Source organism: Tachysurus fulvidraco, chromosome 4 (assembly GCF_022655615.1).
Source record: "Tachysurus fulvidraco isolate hzauxx_2018 chromosome 4, HZAU_PFXX_2.0, whole genome shotgun sequence".
NCBI classification, from domain to species: domain Eukaryota; kingdom Metazoa; phylum Chordata; class Actinopteri; order Siluriformes; family Bagridae; genus Tachysurus; species Tachysurus fulvidraco.
The window spans coordinates 18,973,974-18,987,615 of record NC_062521.1 but is presented as its reverse complement, the minus strand read 5'-3'; the positions used below and the strand labels follow the sequence as shown (position 1 = coordinate 18,987,615).

Here is a 13,642-nt window from a genome sequence, read left to right as displayed (position 1 = left end):
TGAACGCAGAGCATCTGATGTGTATCTACAGTCAGTGACCACTTATTAGTTACAGCCACCAATTTGTAGGTGCACTTTAAAATGTACAATTATTGACTGTAACATATTAATCTTATTGCATTAATGTTATGGTGCTTCAACTATCTAATTATCAATAGACTCACCAAAGCAGTCACACTGGCCTGTGTTTCCATCTATGTATTTTTATACAAATTCTGGAATATCACATGCTGAATAGAAACAACAAACTCCAAACTGCGCAAAAAAAGCTTATGTGCTCAATTCAGGCTGATAATCTTATACTGTAAATAAACTACGGTGGAAACATATTTACCAAATAAATTTCCTGATACACATCCAAAGAGTCACGTGGCTTCACCTCAACAATTGAAGGTGTGAGGTCCGATTGGATAGATGACAATGTCTGAAAATTTGGGGGGTAAAAAGGTATTTTCAGTTCTTGATAGAAACATCAATGAAGATTTTCCATGAAGTGCAACCAGAAATGATCCTTGTTGAAGGAGACAAACAATTGATTTTATTCATAATATGCTCATAGCATGTTATGTTTGTACAAGAGTACCGTATGAAATCCCACTATCCAGTGTCATCCAGAAGAATCTAGTTTGTCTCAAGATTTCTTTGTCATCTCTTTATGTGTTTAAAGCATTACACAAATAAAAACTAACAAGGTAAAAAAAAAAAAAAGTAATATACACAGAATGTTTAATTCAGAAAATCTGAAACCAAAGTTGGGATAGCATATTGTACATAGCAATAATCTACAGTTGCCTAATCAATTAGTTGGCCAAATTTGTGAGGGTAACTATGGAGCATACTGAACCAAAGCTAATCCTCACGCTTTTAAAATATTTCTTTCCATGTTGCATGTTTCTATGTCTACAGTGCATGTGTGGTTGTGATTGTGGCTGTGTCATTCTCCCATGGCTGCTTCTGTCCCTAAAGGCCCTGCCAAACATCACAGAATCAGTTGGAGTGAGCCTGGAGGAGAAATGTGTGGCATCACCCAAAATATATATTTATATTACCTGCTTATGTAATCACCTATCTATCTATCTATCTATCTATCTATCTATCTATCTATCTATCTATCTATCTATCTATCTATCTATCTATCTATCTATCTATCTATCTATCTATCTGTCTGTCTGTCTGTCTGTCTGTCTGTCTGTCTGTCTGTTTTTTCTCTTCCTTTTCGCCTTGGGTTTTTTCTTTCTTTTCTTATGTTTATTTGTTTGTTGCTTGTAAACGCTTGCCCATTTAAGGTATAAAACGATCTGACACAATTGATCTTGGTTTAATTTACCTGCAATTCTAACAGTTAAAGTCTTTTTAGGTCCACTGTATCTGACCGTATTGCCATTTTTGTCATGCTTATATTGGTTTATTTTTTGGATTATATCATAACTATTCTTGTGGTTTGAACTTTTTTCTGTCTTAATGTTTGATTGTGCTTATTTCACCCTGTCTGCCAATTACCTCTTTACAATAAATCTGCCTCTTCAAATTCTTTATTTGTCTCATTCTTTTTATATGGCATTCAGGACAATAAACATCCGAATACAGAATGCACATGAATGTCTATAAACATTTAGATAATTAAATGCTACAAATTATGACAAATTGATCTGTCTTTAACATATGTAAATTTCACTTTTTTATTTAAAACATATCATAGCATGCTAATTAAATTAGGTAGCTAAATAATCATGTAATATTTTAATTTAAAACAAGCTAATTACAAATTTTAATTAATTGTAACTGCATTTATATGGAACTAGAGTAAGGTCTCTGTGCTCCTATGACAAAATAGTGCATGCAGTAAGTATGAATGTCATTATTTGTCTGTGTACAGTATATGACTTGTTGCTTAGTAGCCATGCTTGCTTTCTGGTTCAGCGCTAAACGGCTGTAGACGGTATATAAGAGTGCTGCCAGGTTACTGACTGTTTACAAAATATTAAGGGAATGGGAATATGCACATTCATTTGTAGAGACAACATAAGTAGTTATGAATGTAATGTTAGCCCTGTAGCCCAGTGTGACATGATTATGATTAAATACAGTTAATACCAACAAGAGATAAAAATGTAACCTGTTGACCGTTTTTTTTCTATATGATCTATATTCAATGCCCTGTGACACCTACACCAATGGAGAGACTATAAAATTGTAGCGTTATAAAATTTTAGTCTTTGTCACCATCTGCTGTCTATGGGTGTGAGGTTGTTTAGTTTTCACAACTAGTTTCTTGACAGGTTGTAGCATTTTCATTGAAATAAATAATTGATTTGATTATATTGATCTTCAACATTAAGTGAGTTTACTGTGAAAAATTATGGAAGGACAAAGTTATACAATACATTGCTCCAGTAGGTGTTGTAGATTAATGCACATATACTCCTCATTACCTCACAGAAGATGATATGGTGTGTTGTTTCCAATTCAGCCCTGACCTATCTCTATGACCTAACCACGTAGATATTGTGTATTCTATGTCATTCTATGTATTCTATGTATCTCTTTTGAATGGGCTGAATGTAGGATTCAAGACAAACCTTTAAAAGAATAGCCCTTAGATGAAGTACATCATCCAGGAACATATACTTATTCTTGCCATAACTTGCTCAGTTTGGCCTTGCTTCTTGTTTCCGGTTCCAGATTATTAACCCTGTTCGTGCTGGTTTGTCACCCAACTTCTGCCTGTTTTCTCTTTTTATCTTCAATCACATTTTGGATTTGTCATTCATTTTAAATAAAACACTTTTACTGCAGTTGTTTACCAAACATACCATTTGTGACAATATACAAGCAAAGTCTTAATGCCATGGGTTTAATATGATTTTCTATCAAGAGAATAGTTTACAGAAAGGCCCTATGACAACACAGTGCTATAGACTTTGTACATCCTCTGTGTTTTGCTGTAGGGATTTATCCTGTACATTATATATTTATAAGGTTAAAATAACCTGAACTATACAAAGTATGTAATTTAAAATTATTCTCTTTTTGACTCTCTTTCTGTTTTATGTCTTTTTCTTTTTCTTTTTTAACCATGAGCAGTGGGTCCCCCACCCTCGTCTTTGCAGTGTGCATTTCTTGCTGGCGTGTCCCCTAATGCGGACATTATTCTTCGTTTCGCTATTGGCAGTGTGAGCCTGTTGCATGGTGGGTAGTACTCTGGGCCCTCGGGTGTGGAGCACCAGCTCTTGTCCCACTCTTGCCATCATCACTCTGATTTGCATTATTATTATCATATTATTTATAATTGATAATATTCATATATTTACAGTATTATCATTATTATTGAGGTCACCTTTTGGTTAGTTGCATTCCTCCTTGTGTGCTCCGAATTACTGATCCAGCTTCCTGTCCACAGTTTTACATCTTTTTTATCCAATCGGATAACAGGCCTCGATCAGTTCTAACTTCCACGCAGTTCTCTGCACCCCCAACAATGTGATCTGTTTTTCAGCTTTGTACATCTGTACTATGTTTACTGGTATTATACATGTCATTGTAGCTAACCTATTAAATTAAGCACTCAATTAACTAAGGTTAATTTTCATGTTTCAGTCTGTGTGACAGTAAATACCTCACCAAGTGGAAAAAATGGGTCTTAAAAACTCATTGAAGACTTAAGGGAAAATAAACGTGTTCACTTTGAACATTTTACACTGTATATTAACCTTGTTTTTATTATAGAAGGTTAAAATGTTAGAAATGCAAAACATCAATGACCATTAAAAGATGTATACAGTGAGCTTATGCTATTTATTGTAACAGTAAATCACTATATGAAAGCCACCAATGTAACACTGAGCATGTGTGCATAATGTCACATCTTGCGAAGTGCACGCACTGTTTCTTCGATCGCTTCTCGTGGCTCGTTGGGAGGTGGGATCTTCAGGTCAGTTGGCTCAACCCCCCAGATCTGAGTGGCATATTCTGTTATTGCTCGGTCGCTGGAGAATTTTCCAGAAGCTGCAATGTTCTTAATAACCATCTGAGTCCACTTTTTCTGATTCTGATACACACAAATGAAGTTATAAATGGAAACATCAGCATTATATTTATGATGTTTTAATGTAGTCAGAATCTGTGAGTTTAGAATGGTACTGTATATATGCATTGAAGGAGTTTAGGTGAGTGAGTGTGTGTTGTTACCTGATACAGAGCACTGACGCTTTCCTGACATCTAACATAGGACTCATAGTCAGCAAAGACTTTAAAGCTGAAAGACATTGGTATTTACACAAACATTAAAATACATTACTGAAGATAATATAGCAGTGTGTTTGTTATAGTGTTTATAATGAATCTGATGTGTGTAAATGTGTGACGTGTGTATACAATGTGTGCATATCACATACCGATCATGGTTGAAGAGCATGTTGATGATATCACTAAATTGTTCTGGTTGTTTGGGTGAGAAGTATCCACTTTTAATCTGGTTAATGACTTGCTTTAGTTCTGGGATGCTCTTATAGTACTGCATTGCATCATATCTACACAAAAACATAAAATAAGTTCATATCTTACTATATGGCCATTGACTTTCTTACTTAATCTTCCGGTCTCAATACCCCTTCTGGTCCATGGCTGTCACCTCCTCCACTCTCATGCCAAAAATGAAGAGGTTTTCCTGGCCTGCTTCCTCTGCCATCTCTACATTGGCCCCGTCCATGGTGCCAATGGTCAGCGCACCATTCAACATGAACTTCATATTCCCCGTGCCTGATGCCTCTGTGCCTGCAGTGGAGATCTGCTCAGAGAGGTCAGTTGCTGGGATCACTGTACACACACACACACACACACACACACACACACACACACACACACACACACACACACACACACACACACACACACACAGAACGTCAGTGTTTCACATGGGTGATAAAAAGAATATATACAATACAATTCTGGTTATTTGCTAAAATAAGAGAAAATAGCTAATAGACGTATATAATAGCTTAATAAGATGTATTAAGAAATTGTAGTCTGATAATAAATATTGAAAATAAAAAAACTTGGTTTTACACTTGTGTATGGGTTTTCAATGCTAAATTAGAGTTAGGTTCAAAGATTCAAAGTTAAAAATCATATTTAGGTTATTACACATAGTGTTTAATGTCTATTAAATAATATACTATAATACAACACAAATGTATTATAAATACTGCTCATCCCTGTGCAGTGGGCATGAGGTGCATTTAAATGTGCCCTCAACTTTTGTTGTGTGAGAATTTACCTTTTTCTGCCAGAGACACTCTGTAGTTCTCCAGATAAATTACTTTCAGCTTGTTACCGATAATGGGGTCATTATTGACCACATCTGCAACTGTGATGATTAACTTAATGATCATCTTAGCCATGTGATATCCAGGCGCAGCCTACATACACACAAACACATATGAAAATGGGCTGCTTTGAATATTTTAGAAAAAATGAGATTTCACACACAACAGTCTCTAGAGTTTACACAGAATGTTGTGTGAAACCAAAAACATCCAGGTGGAAATGCCTTAGACTGTAAGTCAGAGGAGAATGACCAGACTTGTTCGATGTAACAGGTAGACTATAGTATGTCAAATAACCACTCTTTACAACTGTGGTGAACAGAAAAGCATCTGTGGGACATACTGAATCTTGAATGTGTGTATGCTAAAACAGCAATTTTGTACATTTTGAGGCTTATTGGGCACTGGCTCAATCAAACTGGCCTGCTGAAGACTGGATGCATTTATCAGCTGTGCATTCTGGGGTGAAAACCAGTTGATATCATAATATATTACATTATGAGACACTTCAAAATCAATGGATTTTTTTTTTAATTAAATTGTGTACAGTATGTCACCTTGCCACCAATAATCACAGTGCGTGGTACAAATGGTGCTGCTGGTCTGGCCTTTATGCCTAGAAAAGAGACAGAACACCATCACGAAAGCATCTGTGCATCATGTCCAGTGTGTACCTGATATTTACACCTGAATTCTGTGTGCACTTTAACAGTTAGTGATTACATGAATAAAGCTTAGAAGTCAGGAGGGCACAAACATTTAAGGCATGTTTTTACATTATCTACATACGGTTGTACATAGTGATGATGTGAAGGCAGTTGAGGAGCTGTCGTTTGTATTCATGAATTCTCTTCACCTGAACATCAAACATAGATGCAGGGTCAATCTTCACTTGGTACTCTTTCTCCAAGTACTGTGCAAACTTCCGCTTGTTGTCCTATACACAAAGATGATCAATAACCACAATGTAAGCCCCAGTGCAGTTACAGTGCAGTTCATTCTAGCCTATTTGTTTATGAGTTTATACATACACCCTGAGGTATATAATGTGCATAAATAGTCACAGTATGTGTCCAAACCTGTTTGACTTTAGCTACATCTCTGATAAAATTGTAATCATCCACCAGATCATTCAGCTTCTGTAACTGCATCAGGTCTTTTACATAGTCTTCTCCAATCATCTACACACAAACACACCAGAAGATAAGAATGCTTCACCACCCTCAAGGATCAGGTACACAAAAACTCTCTAATGTTACATGTTACTGTCAGAGTTTGGCAGAATTTGTCAGAAAATGATGAGTTTCATTTACTCATGTAAACCTTTGAATAAATAATAATATAATATAAATTTCCAAAGTCTGTTTTATAATAAACAAACTTTTATACAATATTCTTATGAACACAAATTTTTCTTTTTCTTTTTTGTAACTAAAGATTCTTTATTTTTTTTTATTTTATTTTTTTCTAATTTATTATCTATTATATTATTATATTTATTGAAATAATGTATTATTTTTCATCCTTTTCATCTATCAAACTCACATTTCAGTAAGATCACAGTACGGCTAGTCCTTACACCAATAACAAATGTCTCACCAGTCAAATGTTCTCATGCTAAGACTGACAAATGCAATCAGTGATTCAGCAGAGAAAGTTGTCAGAAACTGTAAGACTGAAATGAAGGAAGCTCATGCAATTCATTGTTAGATTGCAAATCATAGCTTTTCTTCGGTGTTTACAATGATATGATTATAAATGGTAGAAACCTTTACAGATGTAAATATTTTTAAAATGAAAATATAGATTTTTTTTTGTGTTACCTCTGCGATTAGATCAGCCAGTCCGGGGTTGCACAGCAAGAGCCAGCGCCGTGGTGTGATTCCATTTGTTTTGTTTTGGAATTTGTCTTCATCCAATTCACTGAACTCTCGGAATCTGACAGAAGGGAAATTATAACCTCACTGGCTTGATAAAGTAGGATAAATGTGTAAAGGAATCTCAAATTGGTTTTGATATCTCTGAATTATTTGAATGCAGGTCTCTGATCTTTGTTAGATCTATGTGTCTGGTGATTTTTGGTTGGTCTAAATATATGACTCACACTTCATTTTTAATGATGTTGGAGTGAATCATAGCGACTCCATTAACAGCATGGGATCCAATGATGCACAGGTGAGCCATGTTCACCCTCTTACCACCTTCCTCTTCTATTAGAGACATCCTGCGCAAACGATCCATATCCCCAGGGAACAGGGATGCTATGTGCTACGAAAACACACAAATACATGGCTGCTATTGTTCTCTATGTAAGTCCATAAAAAAATAAATAAAAAAAAAGTGATCTGTATATTGTCCACACTCACATCCAGGTGTATTTGGTTGATCTGGTAGATGATTTGTAAGTGACGTGGTAGAAGTTTCTCCAGCAGATGGACAGGCCAGCGCTCTAGAGCCTCAGGGAGTACGGTATGATTGGTATATGCAAATGTGCGGCTAGTGAGATCCCATGCCTACACACAGAAATTAAGTCAGAAGAACTACCACTTTATATAAAATATTATTATTAACATCAAGCATATTTTGCTGTAGTAACTTCTTAGAAACATTAATTTAGCTTGATAGTAGACCCTGATAGTATTCTTTGTATTATTAGATTTTAGATTTCTTAGATCCTAGTCTTTTTATTTATGCCTAGGGATATGTTTCTGCTGGAAAATACTAAGCACTTCTGTAAGTCTCTCTAGATGCAAGTGCCTGGCAAATGCTATAAATGTAAATGTTTTGAACAGCTATAAGATGAAGACATTGTTAACATATATATGGGTGTGTCTCACCGTGGCCCAGTCCAATTTCTCAATGTCCACAAAGATCCTCATTAGCTCAGGGATAGCCATGGCAGGGTGTGTGTCATTCAGTTGGATGGCCACCTAAGGCAAAGATACAAACACACATACAAACAATGTTTCAAAACAATTAAAAGAAATCAAATTGAGTTAAATAGCTCAGATGGTACGTGGGTAGAAACGTGTGATGGCAGTAAATCTTTCACAGCACTGGTGCCAAAGCATCACAAGTGATGGGCCAATATGGGTGATGGATGGTAGAGTGGAACAGATTATGCCTGATAAAAGATGTAAATGTTGGCATATATCATGTAGCATTTACATTGCAGGGAAATTAAATTAGAACTCAACCATAAATCATTTTAATGGTTTGCTGTTATATTCTGAGTAATGAAAAAAAGACACACTACAAGAACACCATGTTATCTGGTTTTGGCATATTTTCCAAATGATTGAATTCTCTTACTGCTTAAGTGGAATTCCTAAACAGCTTTCCCCTGCTCTGACAGTTTTTTCCACTTGAAAGATGTTTTTCTTCTACTACCAGAGTGAATCAAATTCATAGACTCAAAAACAAACAAACAAACAAACAAACAAACAAACAAACAAACAAACAAACACATGGCTTTTCCCATTCCATCATCAGTGTTATACAAACCTTCTCAGGAAAGCTGTCAAAAGACAGAGGAACAGAGGTACTCTTTTTTGAGGTCTTAAAGCGCCGAATCACATCCTGCAGAGTCGCTGCCACCACAAAGTACTCCTGTTTCAGTCGCAGTTCCTTACCTTCAAAAAACTACAGGGCAACAAAATGCGATGGAATGTTAATACTACAGCTGAATTCTATTTTAAATCTATTTTAAGGAGTAACTTTATATACTGTGTTATGTTTTGTTAGGATTTTGTATTTAAGTTTGCAATCATAGGCATAAAAGCACATTGTAAAGGAGTGGATAAGCAGAACACACATTATCATTAGGGTAGAGCACTCTGGAAATGTTCTCAGCCAGGTTCCGGTCCAAAACAGCCTGGATGTAATCACCAACATTGACTGAGGATAAGAATAAATACAGAAGAACACTTATTGTGTAATTGATCAGAGCACTATGTATACATATGACTGATCACCTACAGTCTCGAAGGTTGAAGTCGTTGGGAGCTCGTGCAGACCACAAGCGCATTGTGTTTACTGTGTTGTTCATGTAGCCAGGAATGGGCGTATCATAGGGCATAGCCAGAACAACCTAAAAGAAGACAATACAACGACATATACTCACTGTCCACATAAATATGAACACCAGTAAACATGCTTATTTATACACATAACTGTATAAATAAACATGCTTATTTATACAGTTATGTGTGTGACCAGCCAATGCATAAAAACAATAAGATACAGATCAAGAGCTTCAGTTGTGGACTTTAACTGTGGCATGGATGTTGGTGCCAGATGGACTGATTTGAGTATTTCAGAGTCTGCTGATCATTTTTCTACACAACAGTCTCTAGAGTTTAGAATAGTTTGTAAAACAGAAAAACTTTGAGTGAAAGTTCTGTGGGTGGAAATGCCTTGTTGATTAGAGAGGTCAGAGGTAAATGGCTAAATCGGTTTGAGCTATCAGGAAAGATATAGTTCATATAATCACTCATTACAACAGTAGTAAGCAGAGAAGCATCTCAGAATTCACAAATCTTTGAATCTTGAGGTGGATAGCCTAAAACAGCAGAAGAACCACATTGGATTCCGCTTCTGTTATCAGGGGTTTAAAAAGTGTTACTATCAGTCACACCAGTCTGGCCATTCTCCTCCGAACTCTCTTATCATCAAGGTGTTTCAGCCTGCAAACCCTCCTCTCACAGAGACATTGTTGCATATGTGATTCCCAGGAGTATCTGAAATATTCAAACCTGCCCATCTGTAACCGACAACCAGCCTAAGGTTAATGTTACAGAAATTTTTATTCTAATGTTAGTGAACAATAACTGAATCTCTTTATCTGTATCTGCATAATTTTATGCAGTGTGCTGCTGCCACATGATTGACCGATTGTATAACCGTATAAATAAGCAGGTGTAAAGATGTTCCTAATGAAGTGGACAGTTAGTGTATGTACTTCAAGTAGCTCAATGCACTGAAAAATCATATGATATTAGTGCCAGTGTGTTTGTAGGAGGAGACCTGTGTATCAACCCATTTTGTTCCTTCCTCGGTCTCCTCTACTCGTCCATAAAAATGCACTGGCAACATGTACTCAGGACGGGCCTTCTCCCATGGGTTTCCATACCTCAGCCAATCGTCAGCCTCCTCCACCTAATGCACAAGACATTCAACCTAATACCTTTAATATGGCCATCAGTATGCAGCTGGAATATAAAATAATAAATAACAATATACACAAAAATAAGAGTAAGATACTCAGGAAACATGACTTTCACAACCAATGTATGTGTGTGATCAGGTTTCTGTTGGTTAAAGTCCAGTCATGTGTTTGCAGTCCTGACACAAGTTCTGTATATGTGCTGTGTAACTGAAAAAAAAAAAAACTAAAAATGCAAGCCTGCAATTTCTATTGGTTCCCTGCTATCAGCAATGTGAACCCTGTTCCCCTCCATGCACACACAAAGGTTACACTCCTGATACACAAAAATGATCTTACCTGCAGGCCCATAAATCAAACTCTCAAATAGAGTTATTATATATGATGAAAGCAAAGCAACTGTCAATCTGGTTATTTACCTGGCAGCCGTCTATGATTTTTTGATTGAAGATCCCATACTCATAACGTATCCCATAACCATATGCAGCTAAGCCCAGAGTTGCCATAGAGTCCAGAAAACAAGCTATAAACATGAACACATAAACACATATACATGGACGAGGATATACACATATCAAGGAAGTTGGATCCAGTTTGAACTTGTTTTGTCTGTCAACACTAAAGTGGGAGAATCAGGTGTAAATCACGGGGGCAGTAAGAATTATGGTTCATCTGAGATTTCTGGATGGTTTGTATCTTATTGTAATTAGATTGTGTATTGATAGTAATGAATGATTAGAGCGGCCCATAGAGCAACAATAAAATGCTCATCTGATTTCAGGAGAAACATTCTCTACGGAAATAAAATGTTACAGCATGTATGTTGCGTTTGTACTGCATGTCTCTAGGGTCGTTAATTTCTCATTCTGGCCTGGGGTTGCCTGTTCTGCTAACATTCTTCAAGATCAAAAATGACATTTGCAGTAACAGACGCTGCAAAAGCCTTGTGGGAACTAAGAAGAACACGAGCAGCAGGAGACACAGAAGGGCAGAGGAAGGAATGAAGGAAGGAACAATGACAGATTGAGGTTGACAAAAACTGTGAGACCTGCCAGCCGGCCTAGTCCTCCATTCCCTAATCCTGCGTCCTCCTCCATATCCTCCAAATCTTCCATGTCCAATCCCAACTAAAATGATAGAGGAAAGTAAACATTTTAGCACACTCTGGCTCATAAATCAGATATATTGAGTGTACTCAGTTCAGTAAACAAGTAATCAGTGCTCTCCTTTATTTTGTCACACATTCTTACTTGATAGATGGCCTCATCACATGCATTCTGCAGTCCTAAATTGATCATGGTGTTCTGTAGAGCTCTGCCCATATAGAACTCCAAGGAAAGGTAATACACACGCTGTAACACATGTTTCAATGTTTCCAGTCAATAGCACAGAAAAGCATAATATACAGTACTGAGTATGATTGATACTGGCAATACCCATATTTGATACAGAAGCTGTAACATATTTGCACCTAATTAGTTATGTAAATATGTTAATCTCCCTTAACTGAATTTCTTAGTTAATATTTCCCAGTTTAATAATTTAACCAACTTGACCTGTCACAAATTTAAGAGCTCAATAAAATCAGTCAGATTTGTTGAATACAAAAGTGCATAATCTACAATATATAAAAAAGAAAGAACCAGATCTTGCAACCTCTTGCTCAAAAATGATTAGGTGAACATGTAAAAAGATATAAGGGCAAATTTCACCATCCTTTGCTTTGAAATTCCACATGTGATTTACAGATGTGATCATGTGGAACATAAAACCATATGCACTATATGTAAAAATCAATGATGTGTTGCACATTTATATATGTGACATACAGGATATATGTATTTATGTGTACATTATATTAAAAAAAATCCAAAAATACCCACAACATTAGAATAACCACGTGTCCATTGTTTGAAACATTCAATAATAATCTCACAGTTAGTTGCCCTTACAAGACCCAAAATTCAACTTAATCCCAATAATACGATAAATATGACTTGTTTTATTGCATTATGCTATATTGAAGAACACATCAGCATGACTTATCAAAATGTCTTCACCTTTATGAAACATCTATAAGCCACATCAAGTTTTTCACATTTGTACTGATTGAATTACAACCTAAAGATTAAATATATTGAATTTTGAAATTAATGTTATATCACACTCCTTTATTTTAACACAAGTTAAATGAAAGCTATAGAAATTGTGGATAAAAGACAGGACAGCTTCAAGGAAACCAATAACTTCTCTCTGGCATTCCTGTAAAGAATAGTTTCTGGCCAACTTTTGATAAGTGTTTACCATTTATTGGAAAGGTCATTGCTTTCAGACAATGCAAAGGACACCTCATTCCCAGTAGAAATGTTGGTCACTGACAGGTTCATAAAGTGAACCCACCATCCATTTTTTATTTTATTTTCTTTGGAATTCCTTGTTTCAAATATCTACTCAGGTTTCTTGATATACTCCCCATCTTTCCTGCCTTTAAAGAACTTTAATCATAGGTGGACAGAACATTAAAGAGGAGCTGTAGTAAGATAATTAAAAGTTTTATCCTTCTTATTTAGAAATGCTAGAATAAAAGCCCTATTTTGTTCTCCTGTGACCTCACCTTTGGGTCCTTCTCATAGTAGAACTGCTGTGTCCGGATCCAGCGACCCACCAGGTGATCTCTCACCGTGTGTGCCAGGGCATGATAATAATCAAGTGGCGTGGCCACATTCCTGTCCTTCACCAGAGTGAAATGCAAGTGGCGGTTAAAACCTTTTTTCAGCTCGGCAACATTTTCCACCCCGACGATCCCACGGATGCTGATCTGCTTGCGTTTCTCCTGGTCAGTGAGTGGAGTGGCCATGCTGAGGTTCTGTATGTCTGGAACAGACTACTAGAAGTATGGGGTTCGTTGATCTGAACTTTAGTCCAGGTTAAACAGACAGAGGCGGCTCAGGCCTTGTGCTCTCTCATTGGTCATTTACAAGAGGGACAACATTAAAGAACAGATCACTTGACTCAACCCATTTATTGAATATAGTGTACGGTTACAGAATGCACCAAGCGGCAGATAATAATAATAATAATAATAATAATAATAATAATAATAATAATAATAATAATAATAATAATAATAAAGTAATAAAGTTATTGTTCACAT

The 13,642-nt window shown here is 36.2% G+C and overlaps 1 protein-coding gene across 1 annotated transcript; it reads right to left on the bottom strand.

Moving 5' to 3' along the window:
* Positions 1-3,776: 3,776 nt before the first annotated feature.
* On the bottom strand, positions 3,777-13,388 carry pygl (phosphorylase, glycogen, liver). Its single transcript, XM_027175050.2, has 20 exons — positions 13,103-13,388; positions 11,739-11,840; positions 11,537-11,615; positions 10,908-11,011; positions 10,350-10,481; positions 9,303-9,414; positions 9,139-9,221; positions 8,829-8,966; positions 8,162-8,254; positions 7,691-7,837; positions 7,429-7,592; positions 7,148-7,262; positions 6,404-6,505; positions 6,114-6,261; positions 5,882-5,940; positions 5,276-5,417; positions 4,608-4,815; positions 4,395-4,529; positions 4,189-4,255; positions 3,777-4,048 (listed from the first exon to the last, which is right to left on the bottom strand). Exons 1-20 carry the CDS (start codon positions 13,343-13,345, stop codon positions 3,860-3,862), a joined length of 2,562 nt encoding a protein of 853 aa, XP_027030851.2. The 5' UTR covers positions 13,346-13,388; the 3' UTR covers positions 3,777-3,859.
* Positions 13,389-13,642: the final 254 nt, after the last annotated feature.